The sequence below is a fragment of the Melospiza georgiana genome, chromosome 3 (assembly GCF_028018845.1).
Source record: "Melospiza georgiana isolate bMelGeo1 chromosome 3, bMelGeo1.pri, whole genome shotgun sequence".
Taxonomy (NCBI): domain Eukaryota; kingdom Metazoa; phylum Chordata; class Aves; order Passeriformes; family Passerellidae; genus Melospiza; species Melospiza georgiana.
This window is the reverse complement of record NC_080432.1, coordinates 69,174,175-69,199,724: the sequence shown is the minus strand read 5'-3', so window position 1 is coordinate 69,199,724 and position 25,550 is coordinate 69,174,175. Positions and strand designations below refer to the sequence as shown.

The 25,550-nt window shown below is 39.1% G+C and overlaps 1 protein-coding gene across 1 annotated transcript in view; it reads left to right on the top strand.

The window, feature by feature from the left end:
- The window catches only part of ARMT1 (acidic residue methyltransferase 1), a 47,176-nt gene that overhangs the window by 10,451 nt on the left and 11,175 nt on the right, over positions 1 to 25,550 (top strand). Inside the window, exons 6-10 of the mRNA XM_058020854.1 lie at positions 9,265 to 9,396; positions 12,308 to 12,564; positions 16,173 to 16,317; positions 18,053 to 18,238; positions 24,632 to 24,949. Coding sequence (XP_057876837.1) covers positions 9,265 to 9,396; positions 12,308 to 12,564; positions 16,173 to 16,317; positions 18,053 to 18,238; positions 24,632 to 24,949 — 1,038 coding nt within the window. The remainder of the gene's footprint in view (positions 1 to 9,264; positions 9,397 to 12,307; positions 12,565 to 16,172; positions 16,318 to 18,052; positions 18,239 to 24,631; positions 24,950 to 25,550) is intronic.

Genomic DNA, 25,550 nt, shown 5'->3' with positions numbered 1-25,550 from the left:
TCAGGAAAAAGAGTTTGGGTCCAGCAGTGCTCCCTGAAGGAGCACTCAAGGAGTGTGTGTGCCCCTGGGCTAAGGTTAGGGAATTAGGAGACAGGTGAATTCCTCCAGACCGAGAAGGGTGTACAACTTGCAGTGAAGGGCCATTTTTCCATGGTTGGTTGTAGTCTTGTTTTCAGGTGATCCTGAGTTAGAGCTACACTTGAGTGCTTTTGTCATGTATTGGATACACAGCTTTGCCTGCATCCATGATGTTAGATTGAGCCTTGGAAGTTTTGCTGCTGCTTTGCTGGATTGTGATGGAGGCATTATCAGGAACTACCCTGCTTGGGGCAAATCAGGGAGTTTTCATACATATGTGGAAACCTGAGATCCACATAGAGTGGATTTGCAAAATAGCTGCATGGGTTGAGTTTAGACTCTCCAAGGACTCAGTGTCTGGTTTAAGTTCCTCAAACTGAAAACAACCTAATACATCAGCACCAGCAGTTTTCCCTTACACAGATTCCCACTTTCCCAAGCCTGATTAGTTGCCCCAAATGTGCATTGCACTTTCACCGCTCCCTTTATCCAGGGGGGGAAGTCCAGTGTTGTAAAACCAGGTTATTTCCTTCAGAAGACTGTGGATCCCAGGGACATCATCATGTGACTTTAGGTTTTGAAATAATTTTTACACATCCATTCTCATTTAGACACCTGCAGAATATCAGCTGGTACATTTTGGAATGTACTGGGTGCTGGAATTGGGATTTCATAACACCCATCAATTTTAGCATCTTTCCTCAACACCGAGCATTTTCATGGAAGGGAAAGTTTGTAGTAATTTTTAAATTATTTTTTCTTTCAAAAATTGGTGTGGCTTTCTTAGGTCCTTACATTCAGGAGATTTGCTCAGAAAGGCTGAGAACATCCTTTCCATTTATTTTATGAAACACAGCATGAAGAATATGATTAATGAAAATGACTCCTTGAAATTATTTAGAAGTAAAAATCCCAAATTAACCCTTCCTAAATTATTTCCTCTCCCTGTTAAGGAAAAAGAAACATGAAATTCTTTTGAGAACTCTTATTTTAAATACTAGCAAACAAGGGTAAAGCATTTTAAAGTGTGAGCATTTTGTAATAAGGTAGTTTTTTCTCAGTCAAATGGCTTGAAGAGTGGGTGTTGCACCTGCTCTTTTTCAGTGTGTTACATGACATTTCTACTTTTCTTCATCCTTTTTTTTTTGTCTCTTTTCTTGTTACTCTTATTTTATATGCTATATACTCTTTATACTCTATCATTATTCATCAGAATAAAGTGTGTTTTTTTAACACAAATAACTTGAGAGATGTGTGGTATAGAGCTGTATAAGCGTTGCCTCCCCATCGCCAAGGGTGTAGAAGCAGCTGAAGTGTAACTCCCGAACCAGCTGTGGCACTGCAGGACTAGAGATGGTGAAGTGTGCTCGAGCACATGCTCAGGAGAGTTTGGACAAGTTTCACAAGCATTTACTCCTGCATCTGCGCGCCACTCCAGCAGTAGGACGGATTAGGCTGTAGTCGAATGCTGGACAAATCCAAGATGATTTTTTTGTTCAAATTTGCAATGGACAGTAAAACATGTGCCAGATTTCCTCTGGGTTTATGTAAGACTGCCCAGTACAAATTTAATCCGTCAAAAATACTTAATAGATTGGGATTGCAGAATGAGGTTACCCTGGAGCAGTGAGATCCATGCCAGCAAAACACCCCCTCTGCTTGGGGGTTTCTGTGTCCTTGGCAACAGTGAAATGGTAGCAGGCACACAGGGACAAGGACAGGAAAAATTAGTGCTATCCTAGCTTCTTCATTTTCTTCTCTGGAAAACATGATTAGGTCAGCATTCCTGAGAAAGGTAAAGTACTTTTTGATACAGAAATGGTGCATGATGGCACTGTCCCCAGAGGCTGATTATAGCTCACAGGGTCTTCAGAGAAAATGATGTGCAGCTCCCATGCACCCACAGATCTAACTTTTACTGCAACCTTCAATTTCTCTCTTCCCATTTGTATCCACTTCATTTGGATGAAAGGTGAGAAGAGGAGGAGGTGCTCTTTCGGCTGGAGGCAGTTCAGCAGCCATCAAGGCAGGCTGCTTTTGCGGGGGTGCTGCCTTGGCAGGTTCTGGGGGAGAAGGAAACCCTGGCTGGGTAACAGGAGCCGCTGCTCAGGTGCCATCTGCTCTGCTCGCCTCTTCTGACTTTTTATTTTTGAGAGAAAACGCGAGCAAGTATTCTCAGCTAAATGTTTATTTGAAGTGAAAACAAACAAACAAAAACAATAAACCCCGGCGTTTCTGCGAGCTTGCCCTTGTGCAGACTGCTCACTGGCAGCCACCGGGCCCTGTCCCTGTCCCTAGGCAGGGCCGCCCTCGGTCCTTCCCCCGGGCCGCGTTTCCAGGGGCGCGGCTGCGGCCGGGAGCGGCTCCGGGGCCGGCGGGGGCAGCGGCGCGGCGGAACCGCGGTAACCGGGCACGGGGCGAGGCAGGAAGGGCCGAGGGGGCTGCTGGTCTGGTTGGGGCTTGGGGCTTTGTGGCAGCTCCTCTATTAGGGAATAAAGCCCCCATTTTGGAAATATGCTTCCTTTCCTACTCCCCTTTCTGTCGGTGTTGCTGTAGAGGCTGACTGTAACCCCAGGCTGGCTGTAACCCCCCTTTGCAAGTCATCTTTGCAACATTCAATTTAAGCTCGCCTTTAAACACCACCGCCCGAAACCCCTTCCCCCACCCCCCAAAAAAACCCCAAACAAACAAACCAAACCCCAAACAAACAAACCAAACCCCGAACCAAACAAAAAGCCCCAGCCCCAAGGCAGAGCTGCTGCAGGTGCGGAGCTGTGCCCGGTGGTCCGTGCGTGGTGCGACTGAAGCCCCATGAACTCCAGCTGATCATTACAGCTTATCTTTGCAGGTTCAAGGCCAGAAAGATTTTTCTTACTAAGTGCTGCAGAAGGGAGTAGCTTTCACAGAGCAGGAATTTATAGTTATCTAACAATTTCTTCTTTGCATCTCTTCCTCCTTTGAAAGGGGTTTGCTGGCTTTGATGTGAATTTAAGGGAGACACCAGAGGATATTGCTTAGAAGGATCAAACCCTTGTACTAAGGATATAATAGGAACCTTGTAACAGTTTGTGTTCCAAAGGATAAACAATTTATTTGTGTGAGCAGTTCATTTAGTTGAACATCAATTTTGTAATGAAGATATGTTGTTCTGAGACAAAAAAAATACAGAATTTTGGTAGTTTGTGGTGGCAAAACCAACCACCATTAAATTAATTACAACTGTTATGACTCAATTACAAACTTTTTGCTAGCACTGCTTAGCAACAGAGTTGACAGTAACCTACTCCACATTTTAACCAACCAGAAGTCAAATAGTTTGTGTGTTGATTTTGGGACTCAAAAACATGCTAGAAATTACATGTTTATAAAATGCAAGCTACAACTAAACTAAATCAAGCTACAGCACTAATCAGTTTTTAGTTGTGTCCTAATATACTCAAGTATTTCTAAAATATTTTCATTTTGTTGACTGCAGTATAGTAGGCGTTATAGGAAAATTGCAGCTGTTGGCAGTGCATGATGGTCTGTTTTTTAAATCTACCATTTAAGTTGTTCTGTTACAGAAGTTATTTAACTCTATTTAGCATTGATAAAGGAAAAACAGTAGAACAATTTGTTTGCACAAATCCCTGCATAAGCACTTAATCTTGTCTTAGCAATTACCCTTTTTATTGTTTGGGAATAAGCACAGCAGCTCCTTGTTAATCATTTTGGAAAAGCTGTGAGAGAAAGTGTCAGGGGAGTTCCAAATTCCTTAATTTGTCCATACAGACAAAGGATGAAGTCAACCAGAAAGCATGTTAAGTAATGTTTCGAGTAGGTGATGTATGTCTCTAATTGCCTTCAGATGACTGTTGTCTTTCATCACATTAAATACATTTGTTATATTTAGATGCAAAGTCACCTCATCCTAAGAGAAAAACAAAAGATGGAAATGCTTTGACTGCTTCTTGTAGTAGTAGCAGCAGGTAAAACTAAAATTTTGCTTGTAATGAAGCTCTCCTTTGGGCCCATCAATCAAGCTCGAAATTGGCCTCTTTGAGGCCAATGAACAGCAGGAGTGATTTTTATCTTTTCAGTAATACCTTTCAATGATTACTGCAAGGGGAGGAGGGTAGAGCTGAGCAGTACCCTTCTGAAAGGAATTTAGAAAACCTCTTTGGGAATTTATTTGAGCTGCTGAAAACACTTACGTTAGTTTTACATGTTTCTAGAAAATTACACTAATGCAGAAAAACTCCATTGGTATATAACAGTAAGAAAAAAACTACTTCAAGCAGTGAGTTGGCCTAGTTACAAGAAGGAATCAACATGGAGAAATAGGATTTTACTTTGTGGATACTAATCAAAAGTATTTGGGTGTTTCTGGCACTTTATAATGTGCAAGAGCAAGTGACAGATCTGAAATAGTTGTGAGATATTACTTGCAAATTTTGATTTATGTTAATATATAATTTTGAGATCCCTGATAGGCAAATTGGGCAAAGTATCATCTATAAGGAAGCCCCAAAATATACATACAAGACGGTTAACTTGTGAACCCATTTTTCCCCACCTCCTGAAGTCACTCCAGTCAGGGAGTTGGCCTACTCCAGCTAATCAGTGACAGGACAAGAGGACACAGTCGTTAGCTCTGCCAGGGGAGGTTTTAGGTTGGGCATTAAGAGGAATTCCTTTACTGAAAGAATGGTTAGACATTGGAATGGACTGCCCAGGGAGGTGATGGAGTCACCGTCCCTGGAGGTGTTGAAGGAAAGACTGGACGTGACACTCAGTGATTGTTTGGTCATAGGTCGGACTTGATGTTCTCAAAAGTCCTTTCCAGCCTCATCAGTTATGTGTGATTCATTTTAGTCTGTTTTTGTAGATGTTAGAAAAACCTGAGTCACTGTGGAATAGTGTCTGAATCTTCTCATGCTCATTGCTGTTGGTAGCTTTGTGCTTTTCTGAGGTGATGTGCATGCTGGCTGGCTGCTACCAAGAAAAATCTGCAGCAGTCGAGTGGGAAAATTTTTCAACTACCCATTCTTTCAAGTATTTTATGCTGGATGTCACTTTTCTGGTTGCAACAAATAATAATAATAATCTGCTGCTGCATTGTATTTTCAGAAGTTAGAACAATTTTATGCACATATACGCTCATGAGTATTCATTGTCTTAAGAAAAAAACATTGCAGATTTGGGATATCTCATTTTGTTTGATTTCAGAATATGAAAAGTTATGACACTGGGGTTTATAAAAATCATTGAATAGCTCACTGAGTCCAACCACTGTACCAATTCCTATACAAATATGTAGGTAAAAAGGACCCACTGATTACCTTAAAATCTGAGGGGGAAGAAAAGATGCATTTCAGTTAAGATAGATCCTGTGTTATCGCTCAGATCCTTTTTAAATGGATCAGTATAGAAGAGGTGTAGGACAAAAGGAGAGGTGAAATAAAAACTTGGAGCACCTGGAAAGCGGTGGCAAAGGAAGCAATCACTGCATGAAGGCTGCCTGTGTAGCTGAACTGGTGACTATATCCTGGACAAACCAACGTGAAGGTGCCTGCTTTGTTTTGATGTGTGTTTGAATACTGTGGAGACAATCAGAGCTCATAGGCTACTAGAGAAATAGTTGTGAGAAACTTCCCCCTGGTGTTCTGCTTTCATGCCCAACTTTGCTGATGGTAACTTATAATACAGTTTAGTAAAGCATATCTGTGAAAAAATAATGTCGTACGCCATTGTATTAAATCATTATTTTTCAACCTTTTTCCCCTCTTCCCCCTATGTGTTCTGTAGAAACAAAGGAAGAATGAAGTCCACAAAAGTTCGTGAGTCATCATTTTTGGTATGTCAACCCTGATGTGTTTTGGTGCTTTGGGAATGGGAAGAAGAAATCCCTGCCCTGAGCACAGTCCATGGCAGGGCATTGACAAGTCGCTCAGGGTGGTGATGGGTGTTTAAATGCCTACTGGGGGCTTTCAGTTTCAAAAAAGATTTTTTAAAAATTATATGTTTTGGGAAAGGGGTCTGGGCTGTGTGCAGGCAATGGCAGTGGTAGTGCATTTGGCAGCACTGAAATAGGAAATACAGCAGGAAATAAAAGAGAAGCTGCCAAAAGCAGAATGGGAGTGAGTGGCTTGAACAGTTGGCTGATGTCAAAGTACATGGATAGGTATAAAGCTACTGAACATTGCTGTAGTTTTGTTGTTTCTGAGTCAAATGAAGCTTTCCAACTAAAGGCTGGCAGATAAAGGCAGTTATTTGGTAAAAAAAGTCAAAACCAAACAAAAAATGGTCAGCAATAACAAAAATCACCATATATTGTTGATCTTTTAAAGAACACCTATTACTAATAAATCTGAAGGTCTGAGTAGATATTGCTTTAAAGTATTGTAAATATAGGCTTAGCTTTTGTTTAGCATTTGAAGTTAGATGAAAGCTTCATTTTCTTGCAGGTAAGTGGAAAGAGATCAAAAAAATTAATAATGTGAGTGGGAGAAACACCCAAAACCTAGGTTATTTAGAGCTGATTAAGTGTTAATATATTAGGACTTCTTCTGTCTACTCTCTCTAATTATTTTAACACTTCATTAATTCTATTTTCCTAACAAAAATCAGTATAGATTACATAATACTCATGAAACATTAAAAAAAATCTGATTTTTTTCTACAGATAGAAAAGTTCCACATCTGCATTACAAATTTTACCCCCATAGTAAAGTCACGCCAATTTAACTGAGCTGTCTAATGGGTCTGATTAAAGATCACATTTGTGATTGGCTGATGGCAACTCACAGAAACAGAGAAAACTATTAATTTTAAAGCATGCATGTTTCCTGCTAAAAGTATGATGATAATACCAACTTTCCTAGGCTGGTGCTACCATGATTAATTTTATATTTACCAAGGCACTGGAGGATGCAGAGATCTGCCTCTGTAAATCTCACTAAAACTGTAGATGAGTCAAACAGTAATTCCCATTGACTTTGGCACCTGGCTTCATTTAAACTTCTTTTAAATCCTTCTGGATGTTCAGCTGCATCTTTAAAGTGTTCATAATTTAAATATCTAATTTGTATGAAATGCACAGATTTTGGAGGTTTCAGCTCTAAAGCTGTTACATTGATTATTGCTGCTGAATGGGGGCTTCTCTTCTTCAGCTATGCTCTGAAATGTATTTATTTCACCAGTTTTGAGACAGACTCCTTTCTGTGAAGTCATAAGTTGTGGGTTTTTTTGGGAAGAAAAGGAAAAACCTATATTCATGCAGTACTACAAATGCAATAACATACATAACTATCATAGCCAATGTTACTGTTTGCAATCTCCATCCATGGTTTTGCAGGCCTGGTGTATTACGGAACGAGAAAAATGCCCTCCACACTAAAGAATTTAATGTGGTTGTACATGTGAAATAAGCAGAGTGAAGCAAAAGTAAGACAAAAGCAGCGAGGAGATGGCACATGCTTTCCTTCACTCCCTCAGAACAGTGATAAAGTGTTGAGAAAATTAGCAGCCCTTTTATCTCCAAGATAACGTGCTGTGTTCTATGTGGCTGCGAGTTCTCTGCATGTGTCAGTCTGGCTTGATGAGAGTGGCAACTCCTTTGTGGAAGAGCACAGCTGAGTGTCTTTGAAGGAGATGAATGCAATTAAACTCGATGGGTCTAATCTAGTGTCAACTAACACAGGGAGGAATGATTAAAGAATGGAGCTGCTGATATTATAGCAACTAATCTAAGGTGATTTATCTTCTGCTGCAGTCTAAGCTAGTAGTTTTTCCTTATTCCTCAAGGATTTCTCCATGTGTTGCATGGTAAATGCTTATTGTACTAGATGTTCACATATTTGGAAAGTTCTTCAGGGTTTTTTTTTCCTATTGGAATGGGTAGGAGCTGAACTTGTAATTGATCTCAGCCTGAAAATTGATGCTGATGTAGTAAACATGAAGAGAAGATGCCTTTGTCTCCATTGCAGTACCTTTTTCCAAAAGCAGTCATTATCTGGGGGTGTTTTGCATTTTGTAATTCATACCCAAATGTACCAGGATTGCAGGTTTGTTTCAGTCTGTGTGAAAGCTGATGGAGAGCAAATCTCATGTTCAGTTCTCTGCCATGTGTGCTTCCAGCATAACCTAAACTTAGTTGTGTTCTGAAGAGGTTACATTTCATCAGGTTTTGCTACTATTGATTGAAAAAAGAAAAAAAGTTCTGTCTAATGAAACTCTACCAAGACTTCAGGTCTGAATTTTCATCTTGAAAGACTTAAGTAACAAAGGCCTAGAAATTCTGCTCTACTGCAGGAGAGCAGAACACCACAAAAAGGAGAAAGCCTTCTATAGAATCTAAAGGGTACAGCTAAAGGGTTGTACAAGTGGTGTGAAGGAGACTGTACTAGAGGGACAGAGGCAGTGCTTGCCATGGAATCAGGACTTGAAAAAGAATGAAAGGTAGTCATTATGGTGATGGCTGGGGATGAGATGGGGATCAGTCAGGAAGCTGAAGTTGTGTCCAAGTGACGGAGTTCAAAAAGACCTCTAATCTTGAAAGGTTAGAAGTAAAAAAGCAAATGGCAAGCCAAAAAGTGACTTGAAGGAGCAGATACAAGTGTCTGAGTAGGTATGGACTCTTCAGCCTGGTAGAGAGACTGTGGATGTGAGATATGATGGAAATCTGAAAAATCATGAGTGGCACAGAGATGATGGATAGCCACTGCTTTTTTTTCAACATTTCTTCTGAAGGAAAAATGAGGGGATGTGCACTATATCTGAAGTCTAAAAACCAAAGTGATTCTTTGCATAAGAGACCCCTGAGGACTCCCTTTGGATTAAAATTTATACAGGTTGAAAGAGTAACTGGGTGAGTTTGTAGAAAAGGGACCTTTTGAATGTTACTAAATATATAGAAACTGCTGGAGATAGCCAGAGCTGAAAACAGTGGGAGGTCATGGGATTGTTGAGGGGGACCATCTTACTTTAGTACTGGTGTTGGTGCCTGAACTTGGACATGAAGGTGGAGACTCATAGAAAAGCAACTCTTGAACCTATCTTTCAGCAAGTGTGTATTACTCTAGGAATAATACTCTGCAACATTTGGAGTAATGTCCTGGAGCAGCTCAATCAAACAAAAGAGCACCGAAGCAGAAATGTTCCAAAACTGTGATGTCTAAAGGTTTTGTATTCGTTCTGTCTTCACAGGAATCTCATGATCACGTTCTTTTGGATATTCCTGTCACTAGAGAGCAGATGAATCATTATCGAGCTGCAGCTGAAACTGCTCAAAGTGAACTTGCAGCACTTTCAGTGAAGTATGACTGTGCCCAGTCAGAGGTACAGCTAAAAATAATTTCAAATCCTTCTCCAAACCTGAGGATATTTTGCAGTTTCCTTATGTATAGAATAGAAAGCTTGCAGAAAGTTCAAAACTTGCTTTTCCTACAGAACTTTTGGGTTTTTGTTTTTAGAATGTCTGCATGATTTTTACTTTGTTCTCTTCTGTGATCAAGAACTGATTATAAGTTTGTATTTGGAAGATTTGAAGCAGTGTAGCTTTTTATCATCATCTAAGTGCAATATGTTTATATTAAACCTGAAAATTAATTAAATTGTGGTTATATAAACATTCAGATAGATATCCTCCTCTTCCTCCTGGTGAGTTAAGATCTAGCTGTTCATCTTTACTCATGTCTCCCTTCTATTCAAGTTATAGCTCCCCAAATGTCCTCTGCTTTCGTCATCAGTGAGATTGTGTTTGTGCTAATGAGGTTGATTGCAGCTAGAGAGGCTGAAGAACACATGCACATACTTTTTTCTCTTCCTGCTCTGTAGATGATGTTTCTAAGGAGAGGATTTGTTATAGAATAAGCTTTAGAGCTGCCTTATTTCCGTAAGCAATTTTTTTAAACATATAACTGGTTAAAATTGATTTAAGTCAGCAATGTGGGTAGTGGTCAGTTTTAAAGTGGAGTAAAACTTGCCTTTAGAAGACATGGAATGCTTACATTAATTCACATATAGAACTACAGGCAGAGGTGGCCATTAGCTGAGGTTTAATTTGATCAGTTGATCCTGCAGTTACTGCAGGAGTTCCCTACATTTAACATTTATCTAGAACTGGTACCTTAAATTTAAATTTTAAGAATCCATACAGAATCTCATGTTCTCATACGAAGAATTCATTACTGGAAATGTTGAATGCCTTTATTGCCAGAATGTGTGACTGATTTATAGATTTTTCAAGACAGTGCTTGCAAAAGCATAGTCAAAAAAGCAGCTGTTCATGCTCTTGTTAATAAAGACCTTCATGACCTAGCTGAGGTCAGAGCCTTGTTCTGCTGAGTGCTCTGTAAAACTCACGATATGGGATTATTCTTGCTTTTTCTGCTATTGGAACTGACCACAAAGACAACGGACAGATGAAAAAATATCACATGGGGAGTTGAACCACAGAGAAATTTTAAGGTTATGAACACTCTAAGATACCATAGCTTGGTCCAGCTGCCAAGCAAAGCAGTGCTATTGTTCCTTCAGCTGCTCATTTCCTTCCCCACACTGCCCCACCCCTCATCCCAGCACAGATGTGTGTGTAGTTTTTACAGTGCTCTGCTGTGTCAGTGCAATTGAGAAATAATTCCTTTCCTTCTGAGTTGCTTTTTAGCCAGATCAGTTTGCCAATCTTATTTCACCTTGTAGCCATGTAAGTGCTTTTTCTAGCACGAAGAGGAGGGTGGAGTATGGAAGTGAAGCCCATGAACCTGGGAAAAAGCCAAGCTGCTTTTCTTGAACTCAGTGCTGCTCCAAAGTGTCTGATAAAGCTGTGCTTGCACGTGAAACATCAGCTTATTGAAGGCTGTGCTGCTGCTGCAGCAAGGCTGATCCTCCTGCTTGATTTCTCAGTGTTAGCCTTTGTTCTGTGATTCTCCTTCTCCTCTGTGAGAGAAGAAGTGAACTATTTTCTATCGTTGTTGTTGAAGTTGTTTGTAGGGGAGTCAGAGAAACACAGAGCTAGGGAGAGGACAGCATGCATGGCTGGGAAGAGGAGAAGCAGGACCTCCCTTTTCCAAGGCAGTTGCTGTTCTGCTGGCTCACCAGGCTCTCAAATTTCTCTCGGTATCCTGGGTCATACTGAAAGACTCCAACAGAGAAGTGAATTTCCTGTTGTTCTGGATTGTAGTTCAATGTCTTAAATATTTTTTTCCCTTAAAATGTTTGCCACAATTTAGAAGTTCAGTCATTCACCATAAAGAACAGTTAACTTGGCTAAATTATTTGCCTATTAATTTTATGTGATAGGACAGAAATCCTTCCAATTGCATCTTGCTGCTTTTAATTGGAATTGTCAGGAAAGCTAAAACATGCCTTAACACTTCTTGTGACAAAAAAGTCCACTTTAAATTACTTGTTCCTAATAACAGAAAAAAATCATATGGAAATTTTGTTTGCCTGCTGAGTCTCCCTCAAGTGCAGTCGCCTAGAGAAGCTTCTAATAGTTCAATGGAAAATGGTATTTCTAACAAAGAGAGAGAAAAAAATCTACTGAACTCCATGGGCTCTTGGAAAGCTCTAACATCATCCCTGTAAGAGGTCTTTGACGTTTAAGGGTGATTTTCATCCTCCTACCCTTCCTTAAAAGGCTCTGTTGCTGTGTGTGTGTAAATACAGCTATGGACTATCATACCCAATAATAACTATTTGCATAAGATGAGAAGAGGGTGCCTACCACACAATGCTCCAAAAATTTAGCTGCTTCTGAATATGCCTCAAGCCATCAAAAGGCCCCACACTCATACAGCAGGATACTTTGCTGTTACAACTCCCTGCATCTCTAGATTATTGGAGGAATTGAGAACCAGATTTGGAAGCAGGCAGGCAGCAGGCAAAAAAGAGGGAATTGTGTTGTTAATAACTTTGCTGTAATGCAGATACATACGAGACATGAGTTAAGGTTGTGCAGCAGAACTTAAGTTAGACTTTTCCAAAATTCTGAATTAGTAAATAAACTTATTTTCCTGTAAGATGTTATCTTGAAATGTTGTATCATGTTACCCAACAGTAGCTTTTGTTTTTGCAAACCTCTTCCATTGCTTTTTCCTAGTCATGTGAAAGTAAAGTTGTGTCCCTCTACTCAGTCTTGTAGTGATGGAAATGTGTTTCTTGTCACATTACTAAGCTTATAATACAGTCTTGTTATTTCAGGGTGGGAAAACTATTCTTCATTAATTTTCTCCTTTTCTACCTATAGCTGCTTAAACTCAGGTCGAGCATGATCTCTAAAGAAGCTTCTTTTCAAGAGCTGAAGGCTGAAGCTGAAAGCCATAAGGAAAACAAGGCCAGACTGATGTCTCGCCTCCTGTCTTTGCAAACACAAATCCAGGAGATGGAGGAAGAGCTGTGCATGCTTGCTGCTTCTAAAAACCAGGCTGAGCTGGCAGCTCAGGTGGCACGTAAGGAAAACTTGGAGCTGAAGGAGGAGCTCCGTAAGAAAAGTGCAGAACTTAAGTAAGAGCCATGTGAGATAAGAAACAACTTTTTTTTGGGTGGGATGACAGAATGGTACAGTTGTCAATACAGAAAAATAAGTTGGTGGATAGACTTTATTGCAGTTCTGAATTCTGTTACAGTGTGTGAGTGTGTGGAAGGTGTTGAAATTTGAATTTTGTTTTGAGTTGGTAGTCAATACCTAGAGGTTTGAATGTTTTGTACTTTGAAGTTGAAATGCATTGAACTTAAAAAATATAATATCTTTTAACTGTCCTGTTCTTAGCATAGTGTATCAGAGCACTGATATGTCAGTTCTACATAATTGCTCATGTTTCGTGTCTGTAGGATGGAGACTTGTAGCAAAATTGATTGGTATGAAAATATTCTAAGCTCTTAAATTCCAAAATCCGTGTCAGTCCTTTTAAAAGACACTTGGACTTTTTAAATGGATTTTTCTGCCCGTTATCAGACTAATGTTTGTGACTCCATCAATACTGTCTAGAGCAAGGAGTGAGTGTTTAGCAGAGCAAGGTGAGTGTTTACCAGACACCTGTCTTTCCCTAATCAGTGTTTGGCACAGCTCTGCCAGATTTTATGCATTAAAAATGAATAATTAAGTAATTTTAAAACTTGGAGAAAACCATTACAGTGCATTTGTTTATTACCAGCTGATTTGCCAAAAGCCCTGCCTGAAGAGTGCAGTGTTACATAATGGCTATTAAGAGTCTTTAAAATGCTATTTCTGGTAGGGAAAAGAAAAAGAAGAAGAAAATGGAAGAAAAACCTCCTATCCTGTTTGCTTGCCTAACTCACTGGGAGAAAACTTCTGGAATACTGTGTTTCATACTTGCCTGCCATTATAGTGATACAATCAATTTTATGGGTATAAATACCTGCTGTCACTCCCAGAACAGTCCTGGCTGCTCTCTTTGGCATACAATACTTGTGTAATCAGTTCTATTTGTGCTGGTGTGCGGTGATCAGGGGACTGCTCCAAGACAGAAGTGAGCAAAAAAAAATAAAAAATCTTGATTTCCACCTCTACCAATCCCAGCTCTGGTTCACTGTGTGCCTGCAGTGTGCCCCTGGACTTCTGGCAAAAGGGAAGAGATACAGGGATAGTGACTCTGCTCATTTGGAAGGAACAACCATGCTGGATTGCTCGTGAATGTGCAGTGTTTGCTTCCAAAGCTTTTTGTTGTCCTCAGCTGATGGTTACATGTGTCGCTTCACACTAACCAATGTGTTGACTCAGTGAACTCCAGTCCCTTATTCTGGCCACCCTGGTAGTGCCTGGCACATGACTAGTCCTAATTAGGTGTATAAAAAAGACTTTCACTGAAAACCACTAATGAGAGGGAAGAGCAAGCCAGCACACATGAAGTGCATATTTACATTCTATACCTTGGGGATACAGTAAGAAATGTTTGGTGAATTCTCTGATTGGCTTCCAGGGTGCGCACCTCTCCTATTGGAAATGGTGCTTTTCTGCCTGACATGTCTATTGCCATGGTATTTTTAGAGTGTGAACTGTCAAAAGCTTTTTTCTTCTTCTTTTTTCTTCCCTTGTCTTTGCTCATTAGTTCTGAAGAGCTAGCAAAACTGTGAAAAAGCTGCGTTCTACTTTTTTGTACCTGATTGGCTATTTTCTAGGTGCTCACACCTCTATGGCCCTACTGCAGGTAATTAGATTATTCGTAAAGTTATCAAATGAGTGCTTTCTACTTCAGATTTTTTATTTTTAGCAGCAGGCATGGTTTTATTAGTGGATACCTCAGTTTTTAGAGCCACAGAACAGCTGTGGGTGGTCAATCTTACATAATATTCTGACATATAGGCATGCATATATGGCATGTCTGAGCCTAGTACCTTTTCACTTCTGATATATCCCTCCTCACAACAGCCGTTCAGCAATCATCTCATGGTTTAGTTTTGTTGGGGCTGCAGAGGAAGGGAAGGTGCCCAGAGGTGAGGAAGCTGTGAGGGTGCTTGTGTTCTGGGTGACAGTGTCTGCTGCAGAAGGCAGAGCTCCTTTGGCTCACGGTGTGTGCCATGCAGCAGTATGTGGAACTGCCCTCACAGTGCCCAGAGCAGTAATGAATGTTTTCCATTCCCCTCTTTATTCTGCCCCTCTCTTTCACCTTGCAGCAGTTTCAGCAGCTGTGCTGATCCCTCTCCTAAGGTTATGTGTTAAATATTTTCATGGACTGTCGGTTTGGCTTACTGATTTATAAGCATTCAGTGTACTGTGTTTGCACTCATTGTGTATCTCCTGTTGGAGTCTCGTGGGGCTCTTTGGTTATGGAATGAAGCTTTGTCCGACTGCCAGCTGGGAGAGGAAGGAATCCGACATGGAGAAGAGTGAGTCCAGCAATGACTACTGGGCCCACCTTAAGAACTGAGAATAGTGCTACACTCTGATAAGCAAATGAGTTTCAGTAAAATATTTGCTCTAGACATGCATTTGGTTACATTTCAGGCCTTGATTTATTCTAGAGTGAAGAACTTCCTTTAGAAAGAATCTTGTTTTTCAAATGGAAGCTTGTCTTGCAAATTTACCACTACCAATCTACCATGTCTTGCACTCTTCCATTAAGTCCCTGACTCGTGGGTGTTACTGAGAGGTGCTGGAGTTGACATTTGGATTACACTAGTGGTTGTTTTGAGCTCTGTTTGGTTGGCTGGTTTTGCTATGCTGTCTGTTTGTAGTTTTTCATAAGTGATGTGTGTTTCAGCACCATGAGCAAGATGTTTTCTGTGTTTCCTACCGAATCAGACTGTGATGCTTCTTGTTTGCTGGACCCATGGTTGTCCCTGGCAAGGGGAGGAATGTAACCACGTTTATATTAAACTCACTGTTAATTTATTTGTTGCTGTTCTTGTAGAGTATTTACAAACTGACAACTGCTCTTAAGTCTGAAGAATGCATTTCATGTGGGATATGCATCTGTGTGATAGGCTCCTGTTGAGTGAAATTGCTGGCAAAAAGTTCCCTTTTCTTAATATCTTTGTGGTAGCCCCTAGACGCTGTCTTTTTGAATACATGCCTTTCATGAGTAGTGCTTCAGAGTACTGCACAGCAAAGTACTTCCCGTCTCTGCTTCTGCTGGTAAACTTCCCTTCACAGGTACTCTGGATGTCTTACACTTCCATTGGTCCAGAAAGGCTTCTCTTTACTTGAAGTTTGTTAATAATCTCTGTCAGCTTCTTTAGAGAGAGGGGATGTGCTTTTCGAGTATTTTTGCTAAGAATTTATCACTCTCTCCCCCCCACTTACTTCTTCTAAGGTTTTGCTTGCAATTTCTACTTGTAGTGTCTTGAGGGCACTATTTATTCGTGTCACTTAGTTCTTGTGTTTTATTCACATTTATGCTGAGAATGAGATTGGGATCATAGAAGATTTTTTTTGGTGTTTATCAAAAGCAATGATGAAGAAAAGTTTTCACGTAAGGCAACAGCAAAAGTTATTATGTATTACATAAAAGATATAGAGAATTAAATGCAACTTTTAAAATTCATTTGATGGTATGCAGAAGCTAGCAATAGTCTTGGGACAATGTATTTTGCCTAGAGTTCTTTTTCAGGGAACATTGATCCTGACGTATATATTTTCTTTGTCTGATTAGTAAATATTTGAATGAGTGTGAAGAAAACATGACTCAAGCTTCTAAAATCAGTAAAAACTATGAAGAGCTCCTTACACATCTTTCTGGATTCTTGGACATAGACATCAGAGAAAAAGAGAAACCACAAGAACATTTAACATCAAAGGTGATTGTGTAGGCAAATGTTTCTCTACAGTGATTTAACAGAAAAATACTTAGTTGTCACAGAAGTAAAACAAATAATAGAGATCTTTGTATTTAATTATGGTTTGCAGACAGTGCTATCATTTAAAGACAGTTTTTTTTTTTCCTACTGGGCTAATTTTCAAAGGTGCTGAAGACTAATAGGCCTCGGTGAACTCAGTCTGCTCTTATCTGCATGAATAATTTATCAGCCTGTAGTTCCTACATACAGCCCTGCTTAGATACTTGGTTAAAAGCTTTCCTTAAAACTTTAATGGGGGGATCAACAGGTGATGTGTAAACTGTAGCACTAGATCTTATCTTGAGCTGACATACCATTAAATACAAACATCTGAAAAGGCATGCCCTAAACAACAACCTTTTCTGTGTCCTGTAATTAAATGCTGTAAATAACTTTGTGGTGCTTCTGAGACTTAATAATATAAATTTATAATTTCTCTTCAGAATACTTCAAAACCTTTTGAAGTTCCAAAAACTAAGCTTCCATTTAGGAAAAGAAAGTTGCTTGTATATTCTTTTAACATCTGTCAGTGCTTCTGAAAGTAATTTTATTCTAATTTTATGCATTTGACTCATCTTCTGTCCACTCTTTGATCTCTATTTTTCTTTACTTTGGAGCACAATAGATATTTGGAGAAATTCTATTTCATAATAGAATTCATGTTATTGTAAGATTACAGTCTTAATAAATCAAGATCATCTAGGTATGTATCCCAGTGAGTGTACGCCCTCATAATATTACAAGCACATTCAAATTTTAATAGATGCTGTAAAAATGTTGCCACGCAAGATGCACTCTTGCATGCTTTAATAATTAATAATTAATCGTTGGAGCTTTAAAAAACATATTTTCATGTCTTTTAACAAAGTAGTAATAAATCTAGTTGGGAAATCTAATTTGTGCTGACAGCTGTGCCTTAGGAAACCTTAGCAACTAGTTTTCCTGGGGTCTTGGCACATCTATTTAGCTTCTTTTTCACATTATGGTTTTATTTAAGACAGAATTGATCTGTTTTAGTCTTAACAAATGTCTTGCCAGCAGGAATCAGGGTACATTTTTTGCTCACTCTTTGAAGTGCCCACATTTGTCTATTCCACTGACTGGAAATAGCATAGTGTACCAGAACAGCCCTGGAATCCTCCTGGAAAGGACTCCTTTTTCCAAGGTGTTGGCTGCTCATAATGTCAGCACATCAGGTATTTGGCCCTGTCCTTGAATGTGCTTATGAAATATCTGTTACTAACTCCAACCTCCAACCTTTTTAGTTTTATAAAAAGTTTTGAGCATGAATTGCAGCTTTCTTGTTTCAAATGAAAGGCACACATCTGAAAAAGCCAGGCTGGAATGGTTTGCTTTTCCCATGAAGGAGCTGCAAGGTCTGCTTTCTGACCTGCCTCGTGTCAAGCATGGATATGCAGCAGCAGTAGCTCTCCACCTGTTTAATACATCATAAACTCTGTGTGGGAGCAAATCTCAGTCACATTTAGCTAAGGTGGGGGTTTATAGTGAGAATATAATTCTATGATTTTAACTGTCTTTCTACTCTTTTTCTAAAGGAGCAGTAGCGTGCAATTATAAGTCCAACCTAGGGGTCACCAGAGACATTGAGTCGTTTTTGGCATGATTAGGAGCAGGTATAACTGGGATGAATATTTTTAATTTTTAATAGCTACTAATATTTGATTTATTTCTCAAGGTCTCTGAAATATGTAAAGAAAATGTGACACTAAAAGACCAGGTTGCTGCTCTTCAAGAAGCTGTGAATGTCCATGAGATGGAGTCTAAAGCTAACAGAGAAACTATCATGAGACTGGTTTCAGAAGTGGCCAAGGAGCAGAAAAAGGCAGCAGGATACTACCAAGACATGGAAAAACTTAGTAAGGTACATAATTGCATGGCGTTTATGCTTGTCTGGTTTTCAAATGTTTTCTTAAAATTTCAAATTAATTTTCAATAGGAATTGCATGAGAAAAAATTATGTTGATTAGAGTCTTTCCTAAAAAGGACATTTTTCTAAGGTTATTTTCAACTTTTTGAAAGTGAGATATGAAGATTAAACAATGACATTTTGTAAAGTAGATCTGAGGTAGATTTGATGGCTTTCAATGCTCTTTGCAAATTTCTGTTTTTGTTGTCTTCTTAGTGTTGTAACCTTTGTGCTTGCACAAACATGTAAATAAATTAATGTGTATATTGTTAATATCTCAGGCACAAGTATGAAGTGGTGAAAAATGCTTTTAAAAATAATATTGATTTCATACTGCAAGTCCTCTGAGAATTTTTTTTACTCAATTTTACAAAAATTCTAATGAGAAATTAAAAGGAATTGATTGGACACTATTCTTTCTCTTAAAGCACTGGCAGGTTAAGTGTCTTGGCTTCCATACACCCTAGATTATCTTTTCACTGCATTATAAATTTGTATTTCATAACCATTGACTCACAGCCCAAAAGCTGTAGCAATAGAATGGCTCTTGCAAGAAAGCAAGAAGTTTCACTGTTGGGGAGCCTTAGAGGAAATCTGTGCAGCAGGAAGGGTGTTCAGATGAGAAATGTGAGTTAAGTTGTAGGTCAGGTATTCCAATTTCACCTAGCTGTGATTTGTGAAGGAAAAGGATGTGATTTAAGGATTGAATTGCTCCAGGAGCACTCCCCATTAAGAGTTCGTATATTTCAAAGGATGGATGAACAAAGTGCATTTCTGTAGCAATTTTCCTTATTGCTCTGCACTTTGGGTGATGTCTATGGAAAGGAAGCAGTTTAGTGAAGCCAGAATGAAGATTTCCTGCAGGTGAAACAGTGCAGTTAAAGCTGATGGCCAGAATGTGAGAAAATAAGAAACTCAGACCGCCAAATGCATAGCTGAGCTGTGCGTGATTGAGTTTGTAGGAATTTTTAACATAAAGACAACCTCGTGCAAGTGAGTTTTCCAAAGTAGTACAGCATTTTCCCCACCCCTGGCATTCCTCTCTTCCTGAAGAAGAGACACCCACCATGCACTTTGAAGGATATAGTGTTCTGATCTGGTTGTTAGCAAAATACTTAGGAGATGAGAAATAGCTGGCAGCCTGCTCTGGGAAAGAAAGAATTTGTGCGGAAGATAAATGTAAGTACCACAAGGGTAATAAATTTTTATTACCGCTGAAAATAGTTCTTACCAAGCTGTGTACAATTTTCTAAGACTCAATGGAACAGAGAGAGAGCCTGCACCAAAAACTTAAATAGGTCCTTTTTGCGAACATTTTGTTTTCACGCTTCACCTCAAACACAGGTATGTGAGGAAGAACAGAGTGTAGTTTTTTCAGTAAACCAGAATGAGGAGATGTTTTAAATCAAGATCAGGGCTCCATTTGTGGCTTGTTTTCCAAGTTTACTCTGACTCCCAAAACATTTACCAAGTTGAGCTGTTTTCTGAAAAATATTTTCCTATCGTTATTTTGCATGTGCCAAATACATAATTTATTTAACCAATTTTACAGAAATATCTTTCTAAATTATTAGTGTTGCTTTTCAAAAGCATTGCCTTTGAAAAGCCCCATCTGCATAGAGGCTGCAGATTCCTCCAGTGCAATTTCAGTTTAGCAGCTCAGATTTTCAGACACTGAGTAGATCTGTTGAAAAGGTTTTGCATTCACAAAATCGTATGAAGAAAGTCAGTATTGAAAAAGAAAGGAAAAAACAAAAAATGCTTTAAGTCCTCTCATGTGAAGTGTGGGATCCCCTGTTCCCTTGATGGGTGTGAGGCTTGGTTACAGGAGGGGCACCAGTGGCATAAGCCAGTCTGACTTCACCGTGTACCTCATTCTGCACAGTTTCAGCACATGCACGGAGCTGCATGTGCTGCGACATGTTCCCCCGTCAAGGTGAGAAGCAGAAATCCATACTGCTCTGTGCCAGAAGACTCATACTTGGCTGTGTGGTTCTGGGCCGGTTTTGGACTTAATTAATGGAATTGCCTGTAGCTGAATTTACCCAGCAAAGGCTGAGTACAAGAGACTTGCCTGTGTGTACCAGCAGCTCTCAGGATCAAACATTTTGGCCATCTTCACTATTTCGCCCAATTTTCTCCTAGAATTCTTCCTAAGTGTATAGAGATCATCACACTGTTCTGTCAGTCATCTCCACCAAGATCTGGTCCCCACACTGTTCCCTGCCACCCCTCTGAATAATTGCCTGTTTTAATTGCCAGGTAGTTCTCCACTCCCATTCCTTAGGAATTCTGTGAATTCCTTCTCTTGATCAGGTGCCTTTTTTTTTTTTTTTTAATGCCCCAGGAAGAAGTAGCTGCCTGTATTCAAAAATTCTTACTGACTAAAATGAAATCCAGTTAATTACATTTGGAGGTTAATATATTTAAAGTATTCTTTAGCACGTTTAATACTTGAGTATTTGTTGCAGTTAGCTGGTCTTCATTTGAGGCACATTAACAAGTGAACAATTATTTTATCTGTTCCCCTCTCAGTCTCCATGCATGACAATATCAAGCAGCAAAGAGTAAAAGCCAATAATTCCTGAAGCTAATAGAAGTAAAAAAAAACCAATTCAAGAAGCTGTTTTTTTCCTAATCCATTATTTTTATTTATTTCTGAATATATTCTTCTATTTCTTTCTGAATTTCTCATGCTTCTGATAGAATATTGCAAGATTTTGCTTCTGGAAATCTGTAAATATTGTGCATACCTTTATTATGGCTGCATGGGATGTCAAATTTGCATTTGATGAAAAACAACTTTTAAATCCTGCCCAGATTTCTAGATTGAGGATCAGAATACCCAAACTTTCTTTCTGTATTTCCAGAGAGTGATCCCTGATTATGCTAATCATAATTAGAGAGTTATAACATTCTTTGATAGTGTCTATAGGTCCTCTAAAATGTCTTACTTGCTGTGACCAAGTTTCTTTTTAATATTTAATAAATTCCTCTATGCTATTTACCTAAGATATAGAAGAGGATGCATATATTCTTCCAGATTAACTTAAATACAGCATTGCCACAGATGAACCACAAGAACTAGTAAACTTTCTTGTTCTTTTTCACATCTTTGCTGATGGTTCAACCTGGAAATATTTGTGATTTCCCTCTGAAGTGTTATTTTAAACATTTGTTTTGCAAAGATGTGCACTGTGCAAAACCATTAAAGAACATACTTGAAATGTATGCAAGCAATTTTAATTAATACAAATGTATCTGCATGTACTACTGATGCAAAATTAACCAAGAAAATACTCTTCAGTATTCAATATTGGCTTATATTGTTATGTTAATTAACAAAATAGATCTAAGTAGTTTCTAATCAATATAAACGTATTAAAATAAATCTATTTTATGAAAAGAGTTAATTAAAATATGAAAACCTTATTTAAGGACTTTGATTGAAGTTGAGAAACATGGCTACATTTTGAATATACCCAAATACTTAGATTGTAGGAGAGACAGTCAAATGATTTTAGGTTTTTCTTGTCCCAACAGATATATACAGGAATGAGTTTCTCAGAACCTGGATATTTTTAGTTTTTGTTTTTGTTTATAAGATGCCATTAAGAAAATATTAGAGGCAGGTTTCAGCAGGCATCACAGATATTTCCAGATTGAATCACTTGAGAAGATAAGAGATAAGAGCAAACTAGTTTGCAATCCTAATGGTACAACTGTAGTAACTGGAGGTGCAGCTGGTGTAAGAATTGATCTGGAAAATACCTCTGTTCTTTTAATACCTTATTATTACTGTTAATGTAATCTGGGCTCTTTTTTGTATATGTATACATAGTTGAATTTAGTCTATTGAGAGCATGCTGCTGATTGGGGTGTCAGTATTGATAGAATCATGGAATTATTTAGGTTGGAAAGGACCTGTAAATTCATGGAGTGCAACAGTTAACCCAGCACTGCCAAACCCTCCACTAAACCACGTCCCTAAGTATCCTGTATACAGTATCCTGCATCCTAATGTCCTCTATATCCCTAAGTATGTCTCCAAGGGTGGTGACTCCACCACTTACTTCCCTGGGCAGCCTGTTCCAGTGCTTCATAACCCTTCTTATGAAGAATATTTTCCTAATATCCAATCTAAACCTCCCCTGGCCACAATTCAGGGCCATTTCCTATGTTTCTTAACTGGGAGAAGAGATTGACCCCCACCTGGCTCCAGCCTCCTTCCAGGCAGTTGTAGAGAGTGATAGGGTCTCCCTTGAGCCTCCTCCAGTTCAAACACCCTCGGCTTCTCCAGGTCCTCCTCGCAGACTTGTGCTCCAGACCTTTCACCGGCTCTGTTGTCCATCTCTGGACACCAGAGCACCTCAATGTCCTTCCTGAACTGAGGGGCCCAGAACTGATCACAGCATTCGAGGTGCAGCCTCACCAGTGCCGAGTACAGGGGGACAATCCCTGCCCTGCTCCTGCTGGCCACACCATTGCTGATCCAGGCCAGGGTGCCATCGGCCTTCTTGGCCACCTGGGCACAGCTGGCTCATGCTCAGCTGCTGTCAACCAGCACCCCCAGCTGCTTTTATGCCAGGCAGTTTCCCAGCCACAGTTTGGTGGCTTGTACTTCTTTATTTTAGACTTTGATCTCTTTAATAAACTATGTTTGTTTTCAGATGTTCGCAATTTAACAAGATGGTGATTAGGGAAGCTCCCTGGTACTGGCAAACCATTTTAGCACTGCCTTTCTGAAAGGAAAAATACACACTGCTGAAAACTGTAATTGAAATAAATGACTCTTTATTCTTTGCTGTAATTACCATAATGTAGTTCTGAGCACAGGTGGGAATTTTCTATTAATAGGACATGTCTACAATAAAAAAGAGCAATTGGCAAGGAATCAGGCCAACATTTGTTTCTAAAACAATTCTAAAATTACTTCAGAAATGTGAAATAGCAAACAGTTTCCTAAATGTCAGGGGTTGTTTTTATTTATGTTTTTGCATGTTTGCATTTTTGCTGCTATTAAAAATTTTAGTGGTTTTAGTGTCATATTTTTATATTTTATTTTCTAAAAGTGTCCTGCAAACTCCTTTTTTTTTTTTTGGCTACCCTCCCTGCTGATCTACAGAAATGCTCCCAGATTTAACTGTTTGATTGGTAGGTATTCTATTAAGACAAATGACATGCTATACTCCACAGCAAGCACACACAGACCCTTGAGTAATCACCATATTCATAACTGCTCTGGGAACAGTTCTGTAAGTCCAGTGTGCATGACCTTAACTCATATCAGTCCACTTACTGAGCCTCTACTTATCACTGAGACCTCCAGAGAATCCAGTCCCTCTCTGTAAATATTCCATCCTCCGGAGTAATTTTGTTGTGTGTGGAATAATATTCTTTCCCATTTGTTCTTCCCAATCAATAAATGCCCTGAGAAATGAAGACCTAATCTTTGCTGTACTTTTAGTTGGTCTTGCTGCAAATATTTTTCCTGTATATGTGTGTGTAAGCACTCTTAATATTGGTATTGTGGGGAAAGGAGAGACTTTATTTTTTATGTTTACATGGTTATTTTTCTTTATTTTTTTCTGTCATAATTTGTTTTTGTGTCATGGGTCAGGATGCACAATTCTTTCTGTCTGCTCTGACCTGTTAGGTCAATATTTATATACAAATTGTATAGATACATAATGCACTGGCTATATTTTATTCCTTCCCAACCAAGCCTTGGTTTGTCTGGTCCCTCACTTCTCATTTCTGTGAATAAATAATCTCAGGAATTTCTGTCACATGAACTTTTTGTCAGATAAACTGATCTCAGAGATCAGCTCTTATCACCGTGTTCAGGGATTGTGTCTATGGTTTTGGTTGTGTCTGTGGTTGAATTGTCAGGCAGTTGGAGTTGACCATCACTTGCAGGTCCCTTCCAACTGAAATATTCTATTCTATCCCATCCTTTCCCCTCTCAGTTGTAGTACTTTGGCTTTATTTGTGATGCATCGTTTTCACTCCTTGTTTTTCAGGCCATATTGTCTGGATGGAAAAGCAAGATTTTAATAGTTTTACAAAAAAAAATTTGGTTTTATTCACCTGAAAATTTTATTTATGTATTCCTTTTTGCAAACCAATATAAGAGGTTAGTCTTTAGTGTGATTACAGCAGGCAAGGTTTTCATCAATTTCAGTGGCAGTTCCCCTATGAGACCCTGATGTTGAGCAAATATGGGGAATGTGGGTCCTCGTTTCTCTGTCTGCAGTACCTGCTCCTGAGTTATTCCTTAATTTTTGTCTTGTGGAGAGGGTTTATAACTGATTCTAAAAGTCTTGTTTAATTTTTCATGCGCTTTAGGATCTTGACAGTGCTATAATAAAGAAGCAGAGTTTAGAGATGGAGATCAGAAACCTCCAAGAGAAACTGACTGTTAAGCAGAAAGCTTTGGACACCTCAAAGCAGGAGCTGCACAATCTGAAGAAATCTTGCAGTGAGTTAGATGCAAGCTTGAAGAGTAGCAGAGAAGAGGCCAGGTCTGCTCAGAGCTCTTTAGAGGCTTTTAAAGAAGAAATTGCTACCCTGCTCAGCTGTGAATCTGCAATAATTAAACCTTCTGGGAACGCCATTTTGGAGAGGATCCAAGAAATAAATTGCAAAGAGAAGAATAATGAAATAGTAAGTCAGCAACTACTGCACTTGCCCAATGTGTGTATTTATTCTCTTTGGGTTCTCTTTAATTTTATTCATCTGGTAGAGTATTGGTTCTTTCTGCTTGGGTTTTGGAATTACAGAAAACTTTAATTTTGCTGTCTATTGATTTAAGTTAAGAGGGGAAAAGCATTCATGTTTTACTAAACAGGAAGAGTTCAGAAATTAAATTAATAATAGATGATGTTAAGAAGAAAAGACTTGGAATGGTCTTTCAGTTACAACATTGAAATTTGGTTTCTGTGCCAGCAGACATGAAAAGTGGCTATTTGGTTGCTATGATTTAATAAAACCTGTGAACAAGTATGGATTTGCTGCTACAATGGTGACTTCAAGAACTGACTTCTTTCTCAAAGCAGATATAATTGATGAGTTGCCACAGGCAACTTCTTTCCCTCCAATCCTCAAAACCTGCACCTAAAAATAAAGATGTGTTTTTACACTTACATCTAAGCATTATTCAGCATCCAAGAAGGCAAAAGGAGGACTCTGGCTTGAGGCATTTGGGCTGGTGGTTTGCAAAGGTGCGTTTGAATGTATAGATGGAGAAGGGACAAGGGGAAAAGTG